The following is a 14,601-nucleotide window of genomic DNA, read 5'->3' as shown; positions in this document are numbered from 1 at the left end:
CAGCAGCTGGAATATTTAAGCATCATTTCCAATACTGTAGAAGGCATCACATACTTTACTAAATATGTACTGTCTATTGTCTGCTTATTTACAGGGTGTTCAGTTATATGTCGTTGGTTGGAATCAAATGATTCATTCTAAGCCTGAGACAATTTAGGTGCAAATTAGATTTCAAAGTGAGTGTGTTAAGGCAGTTTTTTGCACAGTTTAAGGCTTCTAGCATTTGAAACTAACACACCTCTAAAATGCTATAGTCCGTTCCTCGGGCATACATAACAACCGCTTGAGTCGAGTACGTCCTGAGTCTCATAGTGAGCTTCATTTCTTCCTTGTTCTCGTTTTCCATGAGGCGATACTTCATGTAGCTGCTTCCAGTAAAAGTCACTGATGGTCCAACCGATACTTTTAAAAAAGGAGAAGGAGAGGGCTATGACTCAAAGCTTCATTTCTCAGCAAGAAGGCTGAAGACAAAGCTGAAGGGTATTAGGAGTTAAAATCTTACCAGGGCACTGGGCATTGTTGCTTCCGTGGCAAATGCAAGTAAACTTTCCTTCTCTGGGATCTGCTACACATTCTGTACCTTCAGGGCACGGATTCCCCTCACAGGCATTGCTCACAAGGGGACAGCTTCCTTCTGTAAATATGGATAATAGTTATATATAAATAGAGCAAGGTTTTATTTTTATCACATTCTTCCCAAACATGGCAATTTTTTTTTAATGCAACGACTCCTAAAACTGAAAGCCTAATATTCTCCAGGCACAACAGGTGATGAAAATTATAGCTGTGTTAAAGTAGGTGACAAGGAAATAAGCAAGAAATTACAGGAGACATGGGATTCTTAAACTGCTATAATATGAGCTCCAGCTGGGAGAACTGCTCACCTGACACCGCAACACTTTCTTCTCCCGACATGATGCTATCCTAAAATGTTACCTAGCTAAAGCCGAACATATATTTTAACTGCTTCCATATCCCTTAAGGCTGCTGATCCACTTTTTTCAAGGGCACGCTATTTCCCCAAAGGTACTAGTAGAATTTCCCCTCAAAATGTATGCCGAAGATCTTGTGCAGAATCCATTTAAAGACAATGGAAGGCAAAAATGAAATTCTTCAAGTGCTTAAGAGATACCTTATTAGCTAAAGGAATAACTACCAGGGACGCAGGTGGCGCTGTGGGTTAAAGCCTCAGCGCCTAGGACTTGCCGATCGAAAGGTCGGCGGTTCGAATCCCTGCGGCGGGGTGCGCTCCCGCTGCTTGGTCCCAGCGCCTGCCAACCTAGCAGTTCGAAAGCACCTCCGGGTGCAAGTAGATAAATAGGGACCACTTACCAGCGGGAAGGTAAACGGCGTTTCCGTGTGCGGCTCTGGCTCGCCAGAGCAGCGATGTCACGCTGGCCACGTGACCCGGAAGTGTCTCCGGACAGCGCTGCCCCCTGGCCTCTTGAGTGAGATGGGCGCACAACCCCAGAGTCTGTCAAGACTGGCCCGTACGGGCAGGGGTACCTTTACCTTTACCTTTTACATCTTCCCTATCTCATGAAATTGCTAGGCTTAAGACTGGAGCCTTAAAAGTAAGGAGTGCAATTAAACCCTCTGCGATGTGAAAGATAATACACAATTTATTTTCCAGCATACTTTGTATGGTTACTTTACCTGTACAAAGACAGGCTGCAGTTCTCCGGTGATGCGGTGTGACAAAACTCAGCCTGGCAGTGCTGTGGGTTGACATGATGTTCTCATCTAGGGTCACTTTTTCTTCACAAAATTTCCAAGGGCAATCCAGGCCCGAACACAGCTTGAGGAAAACGTTGAGTATCCGGACGCCCAAGGTCTCTTCAAGGTCAGCCACAGAGGAGTTGATCTTATGGAGTAGGGCTCTGGTTGAATGCTGAGAACCAGCAGACCTTTCTACAAGCAGCAGCATGTCAAGGTTCAAAGGAGGATCAGACGGTTGCAGGCTAATAATCTGTATGTCATTTCTTCTGACTCCCAAGGTGGTCCTCAGAGCCCTCTGAAAATTGCGCCAATAGTCACCGATGAACTCCTCGGGGGCAAGGTTGGCAAAACGGAAAGCTATACTGTGGTTCAACAGTTCCTGCGTGATTTGTCTGATATGAACTGAAATGACAGCTGCGGTAGTAAACTTTCCATCTGTAACGGAAACATTCAGCAGGTATTGTCCTACATCTAGCCTTTTGTGAGCTATCACCTTACCACCTGTGCTAGAGACAGAGAACACTGAGTCCATCTTGGGATCCAGGTGGTACGTCAAAGTGTCATAAACATCTTGATCAGTTGCATGTACTTTTCCAATGACACCGCCAGAATATTCCTCCCCAAAGGTTGTGATGAAGATTTCCAAGGGCAGAATTGCTGGAGGATGGATGCTTTCCTCAATGACCCTAATGTCCACATAAGTCAAAGATGACAACTGAGGTCTTCCATTATCAGCCACCTAGTGGAAAATGATGCACAAGCATTGAGTTTCTGCTCAATTTCATCAGCTTTTAACTAGAAGCTTTATATGATTATTAAAGAGGTCAAGGTCTTTAATGAATGCTTTGTACAGAAGAATTGACCAGAGAAGAGCTGTCACATTAAAATAGTGCAATTTGCTTCCAACTTCTGGATCGCAATTAAGAACCATCTACGCACGTGCGGAGCTCCAACTACTGGAACTATTTCCAAAGAGTTGCCAATGGTTCTTGAAGAAGCTACTGGTAAACCTGCCACAGTGTTTTGTGGTAAATATTAGCAATGAAGTAACCCGTTTCAAACAGCAGATGGCACTTTGAAAGCTTTCCCCCCTTTGAGATCTAAACTCAAAGAAAGCTATTCTTTTCCCAGGAATCACAGAGCCACACACAAAACTATTCAATGAATGTATTTCTTGAGATACTGACAAGTTATCCAATTATGAATCTCCTAAATATGTTACTACACACGCCATTAAAATCAGAAGTCATCTATTTTGAGATTAGGAAGGAATTCTCTCCACTCCCTCCAGTTCAACTTAAATAGCGGTGAGGTTTTTGCCCTCTTGAGCTGGTACTCTGAACTCTTAATGCACATGACTTAAGAGATGGTTCCCACAAGTAACAGCAGGACCCTTATTGAAACAACTACTCAGATGAACAGGGTGCAGCTGGAAAAACTTATAATTTACATGTTTAGGGGAAAGGAGCCAGGATCCTGCATGAGCTCACTACTTCAATGCTGGAGTTGCCTCTCAGGGTTGTTGTGAGGGCAGTATGGAGGAGGGGAAGAGCCATGTATTTCCCCTGGAGTTATTTGAAGGGAAGGAGAGATATAAAAGCAAAAATGAATGAATGAATTTTGTGCAGGTGCATCTGCCTTGGGAAGAAACCTATGCCATGTCATGCCTCAGTCAAGAGCAGTACTGGGTAGTGTAGTAGTAGCTTTCAGTATAGTCACAGCGAAGCATACTTCAGATTAGTGTTAACTGATTTATACATTCCACACTAAATCACTACTTGGAATACGAAGCAGCGTTCACAAATATTGTAAGTTCATCTGGAAGCCCTTTCTCTTTTTCACTGATCTATAACTCACTCTGAGAGCTTTCTCAGCTAAGAAGTGGGGTAAAACGTTTTAAATACACACACACACACACACACACACACACACACACACGTAATCCCTTCCCCATCACAAATGTTACAATACATTTCAAGCACCGTATTGTGAACACTTTGCACCTTAACGTGAAGAAAATAATGATCCTTCACTTTGCGTTTTAGTTGAATAGCGGTTGTAAGTACTCCTTGTTGAGTGATCTCAAAAGCGCTGTCTTCATTCCCACTGACAAAGGTGAAATGATAAGGTGGCCCATTGTGGGAAGAATCCTTGTCTGTTACCATCAGCTGCTGGACATTAAACCCAATTGGCTTATTTTCCTATAAAAGAAAAAAGAAGAAGTTGTAGCAGCAAGTAAAGTAAGCAAAAAATAATCTGTTCACTCTTCTAGATGACATTGCTTAGGTAGCCAAAACAACAGCAGCCACACAAAAAATGCGAGTTATAAGCAAATTCTTGGGAGTTCCAAGATTTGAAGCCCCCCTCCCCAAAATAAAAACCCCAAGGGGGGAGGAAAGCCCTATGGGAACAACTCCTGCATTCATTCCAAAAACGACATGTTTTTGAATTTCCATTCATCTGAAGCTTTTTTTACTTTCTCAAAATAATATGCACTTTATATAACTAAAAAAATGCAAATAAGACCAGTTTAAACCTAAGTTGTTTAAAATTGAGCATATTTATTAAAAAATTTAAAAACTCTTGAAACCCTGTACTCCACCCCTCCCCAAAAGCCCCATCCCAACTGAGCTTGAAGAAGTTGGAAAAAAAAAATGGCGAATTGTGCAATGGAATCTGCTGGGAAAGAGAAGGACAACCGGGTGTCAAGTGAGTCCAACTGAGAGAGAAAGAAAGACGTGCTGAAAGGGATAGGGAGTCAGGTGGAAAGTGGTCAGTTTTATATCTCTGTGTTCCTATCTCTCCACTGTTGTCCTTTGCTCTGTCTCTTTCTTAGAGAAAGAACAGAAGAGGAGGCACACCAATATAAAAAAAGGTAGCAAGAACAGAATATCAGGTTTTTTAGACAGACATTGGATTTTCCTTTCACATTACATAACCTGGCTCGGTTATACGCTGAATGCCACTAAGTACCATCGAGCCACCAGGAAAAGACACCCTGGAGAAACAGAGCAAACTAATTTACTGACTTGAAGAAAAAAAAGGACATCTTAACTTTCTACTTTTCCTGTGATTTCTTTCTGATTAATAGGTTATACTAGCATCTTCTAAATGACCAGGTAGATAATATTATGTGAAAAAACATAACAGGCTGTATTCAATTAACATTTACACAGAGTAGATCCATTAAGATCAATGAACTTATAGTTAGTCCTGTCCATTAGGTCTCCTCTGAATAAAAGTTCACTCAATACAACCCAATGCCTGTCCCCAGGAAACTTAAATTCTGCTTTAAGAGCCTACTTCAGATTTCCCAAGGAAAGGGTTTTTTTAGGGTACTTAGACCTGCTAGGGTAGCTCAGCTGGTAGAGCATGATTCTCTTAATCTCAGAGTCGTGGGTTCAAGACCCACACTGGGCAAAAGATTCCTGATTGCAGGAGTTTGGGCTAGATGATCCTTATGGTCCCTTCAGTGGGACGTGGGTGGCGCTGTGGGTTAAACAACAGAGCCTAGGGCTTGCTGATCAGAAGGACGGATCAGAAGGATCAAATCCCCGCGACAGGGTGAGCTCCCGTTGCTCGGTCCCTGCTCCTGCCAACCTAGCAGTTCGAAAGCACATCAAAGTGCAAGTAGATAAATAGGTACCACTCCAGATGGGAAGGTAAACGGCGCTTCCGTGCGCTGCTCTGGTTCGCCAGAAGCGGCTTAGTCATGCTGGCCACATGACCCAGAAGCTGTATGCCGGCTCCCTTAACCAATAAAGTGAGATGAGCACCGCAACCCCAGAGTCGGCCATGACTGGACCTAATGGTCAGGGGTCCCTTTACCTATGGTCCCTTCAAACTCTATAATTCTATGAGACTCTATGACTAATCTCAATCTCTGTGTATAGAGCCTATGAGAGGCCATGGCAGGCACATAAAGAGAAAATGAAATGGGGGAAAAATGCATGGGAATAGTTGATTCACTCCACAGTTGGGACATAACTCTGCTGCAATTTCTCTAAAACGGCCACTGCTGAGGTAGGCTGGAGAGCAGAATGAAATACTGAGCTGACCTATTAGGACAATTCTTATGTGTAAAACAGCTGAGAGCTAAAAGATCCAGGATTACTTCCTGCCTGCGTTGTAACCTTCTTGTGAAGTAAATCTCTTAATCTCTCTGTCATTCCACTTCCTATCTGGTTAAAAGGAGGACAAAGCTCACTGTCTCCCATTCTTTGTCTGGTTCATACATTTATGCTGTAACCCTATCGTGTCCGAGGCAATAGACTCGGTTATGTTGGCACAATTAGAACCTCTGCTTCTGTGACTTATTTTTGCCATACTGAAATCAAAGATTCAGCATTGTACTGTGTTGCATTATTATAAGAGGAATGGATACTTTGGGCAAACTGGATTCAACTCCACCAAGCTGTTTCTTTCCTAGCCTACTGCACAATAAACTCTCTGTGTACCGTTAAAAAAAAACCCCAAACCATTTATAAGAGCACATTCGCCAACATCTCTCTGCTGTTCTTCAGCTCAATCAACACTACCAGCTCTCTCCTTTCAAAGTGCATCTACACATCATTGTTGGTCAGTGAGTAATGGAAAATCCAAGATTCCTTCCCATTCCAATTCCAGCCTTCAGATGAGACTGTACAAACTTGCTTCTTGGTGCATCAGTTTAGATTTGGGAGTAAACACAAGGCTGTTAACAAACTAATCAAAGGGTGCCTATTTTGATCACAGCCCAAGGCCCCTGCAAATTGTTAACAATTGCCACTCTTGATTACTCACTAACTACTGCTTTCCAGCAAATCAACATTACGGAATCAATGAAGTGCTTTTCGTAATATAGAGGATTCAATAAAGCGGCTTACTGTAAGACAGTAACCCTCCACGATGTGGTGTGCGCCTATGCCCTGCTTTTAGAAACACAACTTTCTTGCCTTCCCCTGTTGTTCAGGCAGGAAATCAAAGGCATTTTTTCTCCCAAAAGTTGGGCTTTTGTAAAAAGTACCAGCAGCACCATGCTGTAACGTCCTGCACAAAACTGTCAGGAACAGGGAGGGGGAAAATACCCTCTTTCTTCTCTGAGGCTGCAACATGGGGTAATTTATTTCCCTTCCTGTTTTTTCATTTTTCTTTTTCTTTTCAGGAGGCAGTGGGGAGACATTTTACAAGTCCATGCTCCCAAAGTCCAGTGCGCAGCATGGGGGGAAAGAATGGGAAGGAAATGAAAAATCATTTTGCTCAAAAGCACGGGCTTTTGCAGAAAACAGCAGCTGTGCCTTGTTGCTGCCTCTTGCAAAAACCTAATGGGAAGAGAAGAAGGCCACCTCCTTTAATACCCATTCTCCATGGAGAAAAGCAGCAGCAATTTCTTTCCCTCCTCCCATTAGCTTTTCTTGCAGGAGGAAGCTGGAAGGCATGGCTGGCACTTTCCTGCTCAACTAGTAAGAACAATATGATCTCTTCTTTCCTCCGTAGAAAATGGTGGCAGCGGTAGGGGTGGGATATAGCTTCCATCCCCAGAAGCTGTGCTTTGACAAAAGGCACCAGCTTCGACTTACTTCTTTTGCTTCCTGCCAAACCCCCACAGAAAGGAAATAAAAGAATACTCCTTCTGGGGAGCAGAGGGGTGGTTTCTTTCCTTTCTCACTGGGTTTTTGTAGGACACAGCAACAGAGAGGTGCTGTTTGTCCTGTCTTCAAAACCCCACCAAAAGGACAAACACTTATTCCTTCCTTGAATTACCTGTACCAGCTATGGGAACCAAGGCACAGAGGGTTCAGTGATGACACAAGTAAGCCAAGCCAAATTTTGCTTACCATTACAGTGGTGCCTCGCAAGACGAAATTAATTCGTTCCGCAAGTTTTTTCGTCTTGCGAGTTTTTCGTCTTGCGAAGCACGGTTTCCCATAGGAATGCATTAAAAATCAATTAATGCATTCCTATGGAAACCGCCTTCAGACCAGGTCCGGGACAGTCTGTCCCCGACCTCTTCTGAAGGCTGGGGGGGGGACAAGGGCTTTTCTTCCCACCCCCAGCATTTTAAAAAACCCCAGGACAGCATTTTTAAATGCTGGCGGGCGGCAGCGAAGCCTTCGCTGCCGCCCGCCAGCATTTTAAAAAACCCCGGGACAGCGGAGGACTTCTCCGCTGTCCCGGGGCGATTTTTAAATGCTGGCGGGCGGCAGCGAAGCCTTCGCTGCCGCCCGCCAGCATTTTAAAAAACCCCAGGACGTCCGCTGTCCCAGGGTTTTTTAAAATGCTTCGCTGCCGCCCGCCAGCATTTAAAAATCGCCCGGGACAGCGGAGGACTTCTCCGCTGTCCCGGGGCGATTTAAAAGCCCCCGGGAAGGCAGGCAGGGGGGACAAAGACTTTTGCCCCCCGCCCGCCTTCAGAATAGGTCCTGGACCTCTTCTGAAGGCGGGCGGGGGGCGAAAGTCTTTGCTCCCCTCCGCCTGCCTTCAAAAGCCGTCCGCTCTCCCGGGAAGGCAGGCAGGGGTGAGCAAAGACATTTGCCCCCTGCCAGCCTTCAGAAGAGGTCCTGCCTTCAAAAGCCGTCCAGGATAGCGGGAAGCGCTTCCCTGCTATCCCGGACTGCTTTTAAAATGCTGGCGGTGGGGAGCAAAGCCTTTCGGCCCCCGCTGGCCTTCCTGGACCTCTTCTGAAGGCCGGGGGGGGGGAAGGCTTTGCTCCCTACCGCCAGCATTTAAAAGAGGTCCCCGGAGATTTCCCTATGGGCTTTCTTCTTGCGAAGCAAGCCCATAGGGAAATTCGTCTTGCGAAGTGCCTCAAAAAACGGAAAACCCTTTCGTCTTGCGGGTTTTTCGTCTTGCGAGGCATTCGTCTTGCGGGGCACCACTGTACCAGTATTATCAACTTCCAAAACTTCAAACTGAAATAAAAATATTAACATTTTAATATACTACAGGACCAGTGCTTTTCTTCTAGAAAAAATGGTCACGGTACTGCATATCCTTAAGTACCCCCAGAGAAAAAAGCACTGCCCAGGACCTTGGTGGCAATGACCAAGGTGTGGTCCTCTTCCTGACAATCCACACAACTGTGTTTCCCATTAGCGTGTCTGTTCTCTATGTGATATATAAATTACCTGGATAATAATGCTGTAGTTCTCCTTGGAAAACACTGGTGGGTTGTCATTTACGTCAGATACATCAATATTAACTGTAGTTGTGTTGACTCTAGGCGGGTTTCCATTGTCAGATGCTTGAACTGTCAGAGTGTAGCCAGAAACCTTAAGAGTGAAGCACATGGAGATATTAAGAAAAATAGACAATTAAAAAAAGAAAAGAAATTAAACAATATTAGAACCTGTATATTCTTACTGCTGATGCATTATGGCATTTTGTATGGTCTATCTGGGATCTTATACAGTGAGAGTGCTTGTTGTCTTCACACATTCACTGTTTAGACATTATCTGCACATCATCTCTGCTTTCCTATCATGAACCCAATTCTCTAAACCAGATTAAAAAAAACATGATACAGTCTCCTATGCTCTTATTACACAGTTTCCCTCCATCATTTCCTAGAGATGTCCAAATCAGAAAACCATAGTTACCACCTTGCTTCCAAACTATGATTTGAAGCAAGATTACAAACCTTGGTTTAGAGGTAAAGATCCTAATTGCAATTTGTCAATTCTGTTGTCACAGCAAAATATGGTAGGAGACAACTAGGATGTGGAGAAGGAAACCCACATGTGAGGAAAGGAGGGAGGGGAGGAAGGATCATGCAAGACAAAACACAATCCTAACCCTGCAAACCATAGTTTAGGAGACATGGACTCATGGTATCTGAGCAAAGTTACTTTCATAAGTACTGCACCTCCTGCTATAATCTTCTGTAGTGAAATGCCCTGTTCGCATCTGCTGCCTCATATACACTTTTATTTACTTTTATTTACTGTCATTACAAAACTGCCAAATGCAAAACCAGTAATACTTAACTGCTGTTGGCATTATCAGCTACAATTATGGATGACATCTACAAACAGCGGAATTGATAAGAAGGGCTCCAAAATCAAAGGTTCTGATTTCCAGATAGGCTTGAGACTTGCGCAATCCCTTCCCCCAACTTAAGAACTGCTTTGAGAGAATAACCAGCCATAACCAGCTCTTTCCTCTCTCTGGCACACTCAGGTCTTCCCCCCAACCTTTTCTAAAATTACCCATTTAAAAACCCCATGGAACAAATGGAGATTATGCCACTCTCTTACGCTTGGAAAGCCATACCTTGAATCTCAAAACGTAGCAGCTTACCTTCTCTCTGTCGAGAGGTTTTGCCACCTTAACTTCACCCAAGGTGGGGTCAATTGTGAAAGGGCTCCCTTGGTTGCCATCTATAATTGTGTAGCGAATGTGGTTGTTCGAAGGCCCATCAGGATCTGCTGCCATAACCTAGAGGGAATCAAATTCCCATTTAAAAACAAGTCAAGGTAATAGACAAGGGGTGCACTTTCAAAATCTCATGATTTTGGTTTAGCATACTACGGACTCAATGAAAAATGCAATGTTCAAAATGCACAAGTTTCAGCTGAATTATTTTCCCTTTCATCTCATGGAAAATGCATTTAAAATACAGAATCTTTTACAATTTTCAATAAAGAATTTTAGGCTTTCCATATAGATTTTTATTCCATAAATCTACACATGAGCATGCACTCTCTATCTCTACCTCTCACACACAAAAATGGCAGGGGATGAGGGAAACTGAATTACATACTGTAATAACTGATTGTTCAACTTCAGCGTCTTCACTGATTACTGCTGTGTAAGTGTCTTGACTGAATGCAGGAGTGTTGTCATTGATATCTGTTACATTTATATTTACTGTCACAACATCACTCAAGGAAGGTGTCCCTCCATCTGTGGCTTCCACTGTCAGATAATACTCCGGGGAGCTCTCATAATCAAGGCTTCCAATAATAAAAATAGCACCTACAAGGGAAAAACAAACAAACAAACCACAAGTCAGGACACTTTTCGGTTCAGGGAAATATGGAGACAAAGGGAACTTTCAAAATTACTCAGTAAGTAATTTCAGGGTCAGCGGCTGCTTCTGCGCTTTCAAATGTCTTTTGTGCCTATCATAATGCACCACTGCAACTCTTTGCTTTGCGGAGCAAGGAAAATAGCTGAAAATTTGACTCATGGAAATGAAGGCAATTTAGATCGGTTTGCATATATCCTCTATGGAAGTAGCACAGCAATGCCCATAATTGGCTGCATTCCTTCTTCATGGTGTTTGTCCTTGGAAGTCTGGATATATGATGACTTAGTGAACGGAAGAAACACCCTGGTGCACCTGTAGCAGCAAAACTGGACACCTTCATCTGCCCCACTTACAATAAAACGTGTTTCTGCCATACCAGTCTCCACAGCCACAGCAGGCGCTGTAACTCTCCAGTGGTTTGGCTTTACCCCCCGAAGGTCTCCCAAGACAGACAGATTCCAACAACGGTACAGGGTATTTACTCATGAACAAAACACCCACCATTACTGCCTTAAAAAAAAAAATTAAATATATCTCACAATTCAGGGTTTATGCAAGCAAATAAATTGAGCACATAAATATATTTCATAAACATGAAGCTTATTGCATTTTGGACTTGCATCTTTTTCCACAAAGAAAAGAAAAACACCCTGACCTCGGGGAGCATGCAAAGAAATAAAAAAATAAAAACTCAACTGAAAACTAGTGTTACAGTGTAATAACCATTTTCCAAAACTTTTTACTATTTTACTTATTTTCTATCTTCTACAGGTTCTTTAAATAAATAGAATATGAGCAATGTGTAAGTTAAGCTCATTGAATCAGTTGTTTTAAGAAGACACATTATTTGGTGAGGGGAAAACTAAGTTTGGGTTACCAAATCTGATTATTTTCCCTGCTGCAAATGTTTACCTGTTTTTGAATCAATACTGAATTTCCCATGTTCATTTCCACTAATGATAGAATAGGTGATTTCGGCATTAGCTTCGATGTCCCGGCTAGCAGCGTAGACCTGAAGAACCTCCATTCCAACCACTGTTTCTTCTGATACAGTTGCACTGTACTCTTTGTACTCAAAGACAGGTGGGTTATCGTTTATATCCAGAACAGAAATAACAAGGGTGCCAACAGAAGACAGCCTTCTTGGGGAACCTTCATCCTCAGCTTTCAAAGTCAGAGAATACACAGCGTGTAACTCCCGATCCAAAGGCCTTTCCAACCGAACAATTCCAGAGAATTCATCAATAGAAAACTGCCCATCTGCGGAATTTATCAGGGAGTAGTGAATCTTTCGATTTAATCCTATGATTAAAAGGAAACAGAGAACATAACAAAGTTCTTAGTAGCATACTAAAACGCATTTCTTCAGCAACAACCCTGAACAAACGAACAACGTAAGGTGGAAAATGAACTGCGTAAGATGGGAAAAGACAAGGAACATGCAATCATGCATATGTTCCTGCTCAATCGTGATTACACACCATACAAAGAACTGCACTAAAGTTTGATTTGTGACCAAGGCGTCCTAAAGAGTGCCCCCACTCTGAGTACCAGGTATCCACAAAAGCATTCCCAGGGGAAAGATGACTGTATTATGAAGTGTATGTCCTGATCCAATACAGAGGTGGGCATCAAAAAGAAATGGGATAAAGATATGAGACAACAGATTACTGAAGAACAGAAATGCCAACTGAAGAACAGAACCTGCTGGGAAAGGTAAATAAAGGAAGCTTTGAGAGCTGCTGATTCAATACAATTGGGGCAAGCCCTTTATAGAGAACACGCTTCCCCCGCTCCCTAACCTTTCTAGTGGAGCTTTCTTTGGCTGGCACTTCCCTTTTCCACCTTCCTTCCTTTCTGATGTTGTCAGCTCTGCTTAACAAATGAGCCTCACCAAACTGATTTGGGGTTGCCTGGGGCAGAGAGGAGGGGGACAGGGCCAAATGCAAATCAGCAGCTTAAGTGCTAGAATGAAAGTATCTGTGAGACTGAGGAGGCAGGCAGAGCTAATGAGGAAGAGGCCACAGGCTGAATCCACAGGTGCTGGAGGTGTGCAATTCTCCATTCCTGCTGCAGAGGACTCTGGGGTGCGGTTTAGGGTACACTATTTGCACAGGAAGCCCACAGGCATGTGCAGAGTCTAACTTTTGCCTTATGGAACTTGGTGCATGATCAAGAGCACATCTACCACTCCCTTGCAGCAGTCACATCAAGGAACCCCAGAGTTGAAAAGCACACAACCCATAGCAACGAATTCTGAACACTGGGTAAGCAACATGGTTGAATAGCAAGGAGGGAGAATGGGAGGGAAGGGGGAAGGGAGGTAGAAAGAGGAAACAGCAGCTGCACCACAACTGCAGAATTTGTTTTGCACATTTACAACCAGGATTAAGCAATTAAAATTTAGCATGTTTGGCATGTGTGTGTGCTTTATGAAGCACAATCTGAGAAAAGGGTTGGACTGAAAATATAAAAAGCAAACTAACGAATATTATTTAGATTTCAGCGTTGGTATTGCATTAAAAATGCAACTCAATAAATCTTACCTGCATCGGCATCTGTAGCTTGCACTCTTGTCAACAGAGTTTTCACCTCCGTGTTCTCAAACACTGTGATGGAGTATGGGTCTGCTGTGAACTCTGGAGTGTTATCATTCATATCTTCTATATTCAGAATAATTTTAGCCTGGCAAAACCTTCCTCCTCCATCTGATGCCTTGACCATAAGAGTATATACTGCTTTCTGCTCACGGTCAAGTGCCCCTAGTGTTTTCAGCTCACCTATGCATGAAAGTAATAAAAACAAAGCAAATAAAGGGCTTTAAAAACAAGAGCTGAGCATCCAACAAAGATCTGGAAACGTTTGAGTCGAGCAATCTTTTAAAGAACAAAATTCCCCTAGTGGCATAATTCAGCAGTGATATCTGCCATTTAAAGATGGCTGCACACTGCTAACCTGTCTTGAACAAAATGTCAATCTTTTCAGCACTTAAGAAGATTATTGTTTTGTAAGGCAGTTTTCCACAATCCGCTGCCTTCCCGGTGTTTCCACCTACAACTTTCACCAGCTCATATGGTCAGGGAGGATAGGGCACTGATCAATCAAACTTTCAGAAGAAATAATGGCACAGCTTATAATATCTTCTGAATATTACCTGTTTCTGGACTGAGCATGAAATCTTCTGCTCCAGGACCGTGTAATGTATAAGTTATTTCTGCGTTGGAACGAATATCTGCATCTGTGGCTGAGACCTGCAAGATGAGTTTGCCAGGCAGGGAATCTTCTGGGACAGACTCTGTGTACAATGCCTAAAAGTTTTTAAGAGTAGCATTGAAAAAGCACATTAAGGGAACTAGATCTGGACACTACAGAGATTGAATCATTAAGATTAGATATTAAAAGCTTTTGAAACGTGCAACACAAAACATGAAAATATATTGTACAGTGGTACCTTGGTGTAAGAACAGCTTACTTTATGAACAACTTGGATCAAGAATGCTGCAAAGCTGGAAGTAGGTGTTTGGGTTTGTGATCTTTGCCTTGGAATAAGAACATGTTCCGCTTCCTGTTGAGTGTGTTCCATTTGTAAATTGAGTCCCCTGCTGCTATGGGAAAGCATGCCTTGGTTTAAGAACGCTTTGGTTTAAGAACTGACTTCTGGAACAGATTAAGTTCGTAAACCAAGGTACCATCGTACTTCTGATTCTTTTACTTCACTGTCTAGTTTTTCACTGGGTTTTTTTGTGGAGAATTAAATAAATTTCCTTGGGCCTGTTTATAACATTAAGTCCAAAAAGTTGTTTATGAAGTGACACAAGGAAAGTGTGGATTTTACGTAGCCCCCTGTGGTAGGGACTAGGCCATGGAAGCTT

General features: G+C 43.0%; 1 protein-coding gene across 6 annotated transcripts in view; it reads right to left on the bottom strand.

The window, feature by feature from the left end:
- The window catches only part of FAT1 (FAT atypical cadherin 1), a 119,461-nt gene that overhangs the window by 18,566 nt on the left and 86,294 nt on the right, over positions 1-14,601 (bottom strand). For all 6 annotated transcript variants that reach the window (XR_014568037.1, XM_083755157.1, XM_083755159.1 and 3 more), the window contains exons 12-21: positions 13,884-14,037; positions 13,276-13,509; positions 11,642-12,031; positions 10,460-10,674; positions 9,997-10,134; positions 8,826-8,969; positions 3,723-3,920; positions 1,657-2,458; positions 503-634; positions 239-402 (exon numbers count right to left, since the gene is read on the bottom strand). Coding sequence is in view for 5 of the 6 variants with exons in the window: in XM_083755157.1 (XP_083611283.1) it covers positions 239-402; positions 503-634; positions 1,657-2,458; positions 3,723-3,920; positions 8,826-8,969; positions 9,997-10,134; positions 10,460-10,674; positions 11,642-12,031; positions 13,276-13,509; positions 13,884-14,037 (2,571 nt within the window). In the remaining variant the exon portion in view is untranslated. The remainder of the gene's footprint in view (positions 1-238; positions 403-502; positions 635-1,656; positions 2,459-3,722; positions 3,921-8,825; positions 8,970-9,996; positions 10,135-10,459; positions 10,675-11,641; positions 12,032-13,275; positions 13,510-13,883; positions 14,038-14,601) is intronic.

Source organism: Podarcis gaigeae, assembly GCF_964106915.1.
Source record: "Podarcis gaigeae genome assembly, chromosome: 9".
NCBI classification, from domain to species: domain Eukaryota; kingdom Metazoa; phylum Chordata; class Lepidosauria; order Squamata; family Lacertidae; genus Podarcis; species Podarcis gaigeae.
This window is presented reverse-complemented; position numbering and strand designations above follow the sequence as displayed.